At 55.0% G+C, this 5,000-nt stretch overlaps 1 protein-coding gene across 1 annotated transcript in view; it reads right to left on the bottom strand.

The window, feature by feature from the left end:
- The window catches only part of atn1 (atrophin 1), a gene marked incomplete at its 3' end in the record, with an annotated part of 11,988 nt that overhangs the window by 3,620 nt on the left and 3,368 nt on the right, over positions 1–5,000 (bottom strand). Inside the window, exons 4-7 of the mRNA XM_080858041.1 lie at positions 4,638–4,757; positions 1,596–4,522; positions 328–544; positions 1–16 (exon numbers count right to left, since the gene is read on the bottom strand). The exon at positions 1–16 is cut by the window's left edge and continues 1,620 nt beyond it. Coding sequence (XP_080714167.1) covers positions 1–16; positions 328–544; positions 1,596–4,522; positions 4,638–4,757 — 3,280 coding nt within the window. The remainder of the gene's footprint in view (positions 17–327; positions 545–1,595; positions 4,523–4,637; positions 4,758–5,000) is intronic.

Below are 5,000 nucleotides of genomic sequence, written 5' to 3'. Positions count from 1 at the left end.
TGGGATTATCCTTTTGCTGAGGGAGAGAAGGGAAGGGGGGGGGGGGAGAGAGAATAGAGAGAGATAGAGGAGAGAGAGAGAATAGACAGAGAGACAAGGAGAGAAAGAGAATAGAAAGAGAGGGGGACAGGGGGAGAGAGAGAGAATAGAGAGAGAGAGAAGGAGAGAGAGAATAGAAAGATAGTGGCAGGGGAGAGTGGGAGATGAAAGTGAAGAGAAAAGAAGGGAAAAATCTGAATATATACAAACAGAAACGCAGAGCTCTTACATTGTCTAGCATCTTGTCTTCTTGGGTCCAGTTATTTCAATCACTTTGTTAAACCTCACCTGTAGTTGTCTCTCCAGGTCTCTCTCTCTCTCCCTCTCCCTCTCTCGCTCCCTCTCTTTCTCTCTCAGGTCTCTGGCCCGCTGCTCCACCTCTCTTCTGGCTCGCTCGATCGCCTCGTTCCGTTTCTTCCACAGCTTGGAACCGTCCAACGGAACAAAGAGAACATCGCTGCGGGCACAGGAGTTCCCATTGCCTCGGTCTAGTACCCTGTGGAACCTGAAAGAGAACCCATCTCATAGCATCACTACAATCATTACCGTCATTATCATCATGATCACTGTGATCTGCATAATCCCCATTGTCCCTGGCATCATCATCATCATCATCATCATCATCATCATTCATAGTCTTCAGCATTTCTCACTTGATAGTCATTGCTCCCTATAGTCATCACAGTAATGCTATGTTGCTCTTGCCTACCACAGTCATCACAGACTTTTTTACAAACGGAATGGAAGTCATTTTGGACATCAATGGAATTATCATCATCGTCATCATCATCATCATCATCGTCATCATCATCATAATCATCATCATCCTCCACATAATTATTAGCATCTATTGCTGGATCCTGCTCAGTGCTTGATTGATCGGCTGGCTATGAGGCTAAACTGCATTCATATAGTGTAATATGATTTCATATCAGTCTGAAAGTCCTCAAAATGGCCATGTGAGGGCCGGATTTCAGGCCATCGGGGGCAGTTTGGGTTTCAGAGTGTTGCTGAAGGGCACTTTGACACACAGCCAGGAGGAGCCAGGCTCTAACCGAGAACCCTCCAGTTCCCAGACGTCTGGTCTGCCTCCTGAACCGTGGCCAAAGACAATCCCACCCCAGAAGCATTACTGGAGGAGACTAACCCGTCTGGGAAATGAATGGGGGAGCTGGTAACGCTAAACATGGTGGGTCAGTGACTGGAAGCCTTGCTCTGTATTAGAAAGAGCCAATCATGTTGCTGGTAAAAGCATAGCTGAGGTTTAGCCTGAGCTCATTCTATTTACTTTCACTGTTACCATGGAAATAGGTGCTGTGTAAATCACAAAAAAATTCTATATTTGAAAAAAAAAAATGGGAAATTAAATTCAATCCGTTTTCATCATATTTTAGACATTTATCCTTAATCAGTTTCACCACCCAAGGTGCTGTTAGAGCCTGGTCTTGTATGACTGATATAACTAAAAGCATTGGTGAGACTTAACCACATCCATGCCCTGGAACACTGATAAAGAGTTAATTGGAAATGATCAGCAAACACCCATTCTGTCTTACCGAGCTGATTGGCTGGCATGGATTGGAATGTCGACAAGCTTCGGCTCCGGGGAGGGACTTCTCAGAACGGGGGCCGGGCTTTCTATCTCCTCTCTCTCTTCAATTGGTTCTTCCTTTATGACTGGCGGCTGTAAGGAGCCAATCGGGGCGTCAGGTGGACCATCTGAGCCAACGGGGTTGGTCATAGGGGGACCACCAGGGGTACCGTGTGAAAGCTGGACCTTAGGGGGATTTTGTGGAGAGAGGGACTGCAAGTGTGTGCTATTAGTATTGTTGTTCAGGGTACCACCATTGGTGGTACTGCTGTTGTTTGTTGCCATGGCATTAACATTGTGACTGTTGCCATGGTAAGAGCTACTGTAAGAGCCATGACTATTTAAAGTGCTATGATAGGGAGAGGGCCTGCATCCAGATGGACAGGAAGTTGACACGCCTGTGGCAGGTAATGGGATGTTGCCTGCCGTAGCAGGGGTTGATGGGTAGGGGGGGATCCCAGCAATCTGATTGGTGGAGGGGCTTGGTAGAGGGGATAGAGGGGTCGGGGGTGTTTGATTGGATGAGGAGTACGGTCCTGCCCGATTGTGATTGGCTGAGTGGCCGGAGGGGGGCTGGGGCTGAGGGAGGGAGGTGGGGGGTGGGAGAGGGGGAGGGGGTGGTGGGGGAGGGTAAGGGACAGGTGGATGACCATAGGTTCCAGTGGAAGGAGAGAGCGCTGGGGGGTGGGAGCCACCTCGGTTGTGGTGATAATGTCCAGGAGGGCCACCCCCCTCTCTCTCCCTCTCTCGGTCCCGGGCTTGGGGCGTCAGGCTTGGCTGACCTGGGTAGTGTGGATGGGGTGGGTGGGGCATCGGTCCCCCCCCAGCAAACTCACGCCCCATGTTCTGGGCCATGCCTGGGGGGCTGGGGTACTCTCTGGCTCCACCTTGGTGTGGGGCGTTGGTGGGGGGGCCACCTGGGGGGTAATCTTTTGCCCCAGGGGGAGGGTACTCTCTCAGGTAGTGGGGCGGGTGGGGGTCTGCTCCAGAGGAAGGGGCCTGAGTGGGTTGTCCTTGCTGTGCCTGCTGCTGCGGCTGGGGGGGGTCTATTGCAGCCGGATAATCTCTGCTGGGGTGGTTTGGAGCCTGTGAGTGGGGGGGCGCAGACACGTGAGCAGGGTGGTTCGGGTTGGTGTTCTGGGGTGAGTTTGGCGGGTCGCGGTTCAGTCCGGCCAACCCACCTGTCAGGGTGTTCACACTCCCCGCTGGCAAGTTACTGTTGTTGCCGTGGTTACCGTTGCCCACAGTTTCTCGCAGCTGCCCCGCAAACTCCCCCCACCTGCCCTCCTTGTCCCTGGCGTGCACCCCTCCCCCAGCGGGGCCAAAATCTCTCGCTTGGCCCTGGTGCTGGTTGGGAGCGGGGAACTCCCTCCCCGCCTCTCTCTCCCTCTCCCTGTCTCTGAAACCTGACCCAAAGTCCCTCCCCCCGCCTCCTGAGGGGACGTCGCGTGCCCCTCCCTGAGGGCCCAACCCACTGAACTCACGGCTCTGGCCCCCTGCCAAGCTCCCAAAGTCCCTGGCCTGGTTACCGCCGGCGCCCCCTCCTCCACAGGTGGTCATATTGCTGCTGCTGTTAATACTGCTGCTGCTGCCGCTGCTTCCACTGCTGTTGCTGTTGTTGCTGTTGTTGCTGATAGGGAACTCCCTACCCATCTCCCCCCTTCCTCCAAACTCGCGCACCCCCCTCTCTCTCTCCACTTGCCCCTGCCCCTGCCCTTGCCCTTGCCCCTGTCCTTGCCCTTGCCCTTGCCCTTGCCCTTGCCCCTGCCCCTGCCCTTGCCCCTGCCCTTGCCCCTGCCCCTGCCCCCGCTCTGCAGCACCACCTGCATACCTGGGCAGGTATTCCCGGTGGGGGTGGGGCAGGTAAGGTGGGTGTGTGGAGTGGCGGGAAGAGGGGGGGTTGTAGACGGAAGGTAGCTGCTGTTGTTGCACTGGGGGGTGTGGGTGGTGGTTACCGGGGTAACGATTGTAGCCCCAGTTTCCGGGGCAACTTGAGGTGGTGCCTCCTGGCCAATTGGTGGGGGTGTAGTGGTGTGTGTGGGGAGGAGGAGGCTGCTGCTGTTGCTGGGGTAACGGGCTGGTTTGGGGCATCAGAGATGGAGGAGCTGTCTTATCTGCCTTGTCCAGTTTGTCTCCCTTGGAGTCCCCAGAAAGGTTTTGCCCCACCTCCAGGGGCTTGAGGGCCGGGGGAGGGGGCAGGGGTGGCGGATGGGTGGCATTGGGGTTCCCGTGCGAGTACTCTCCCACTCCCACCACAGCTTTGTTCACACCCTGAGCATTCGCTTTGGAGTTGATCCGACTGCTACCATGCACGCCCTCAGCCATCACAGGCCCTGTATAGTCCATCTTGGTCACCAGCTTGGAGTCCAGGGAAAAGTAGGACTTCCTGCTGCTATTGCCTTCACCCAAGAGCTCTGCAGGCCCTCTGAGGGAGGGGGTTAAGGAGGCTGATGGCTTCAGGGGAGCCACATCCTCCATCCCTCCGTCCCCATCCCTCCGATCCACAGGGCCGGCCTCCTCTGTTCCGCCCCCCCGGCCGGCGTTCCTCCGATCCTCTCCGCTGGATTTGGCCATGGCACCCTCCTTGGTTTTGTCACGCTCCCTTTCGCCTTGCTTCGGGGAGTCGGGAGAGTCGGACTCGGAGTCCAGGCTGGCCAGCGGCGAGGCCGACATACTCGGGGAGGAGGAGCGATTGTCCTGGTCAATGTCCCGTCCGCTGCTCAAGCTGCTTCCGTATTGGTTCAAGCTTCCGCCAACCGAGCTCCTGCTGCCTTGGGACTGTCCGTCCTCATTGTCACTCTCTCGTGATTGGTTGGGTGCTGGCGGTGGGGGTGGGGCTGAAATTGAGGTGTCAGTGGTATGGGTTGACGTTGGGGGATTAGAAGTAGCGTCCTGCATACAGAGCATCAAAACATAATAAGATTACACAATAAACCGACACCGACAGGAAATACTTTAGGGATTTTGATTGTGATTTTGAGACTTGTTCTTTTTTTGCCCCTTTCACCTGTACTTTCTGTCTCTTTGGGGGTGGGACAAGCTCCTCCCCCTCACTCTCTGACGAATCATGGCCTTGGGGTCTACAATTGAAGCGATTGACAGCGAGCTCCTCACCAGACGTCCGTTGCTAAAAGGCAAAACAGCTCTAATCAGCTCCCAGAATGAAGCCTTATTTAGCAGGCGGGGGCCACAAAGGCACGTACTGACTCACAGAATCAGCGACACACAGAGACACAGGCAGACACAACAAAGCCTTTGAACATCTATTTGTGCGAAGAGCAGGCAGGCAAAGCTGTGCATGTGATCCCACACACACACACACAAGCACACACACAGGTGAAAACAGACACACAAGCAGACATAAGAACAC

Source organism: Sprattus sprattus (genome assembly GCF_963457725.1).
Source record: "Sprattus sprattus genome assembly, chromosome: 19".
In the NCBI taxonomy this organism is placed as follows: Eukaryota; Metazoa; Chordata; class Actinopteri; order Clupeiformes; family Clupeidae; genus Sprattus; species Sprattus sprattus.
This window is presented reverse-complemented; position numbering and strand designations above follow the sequence as displayed.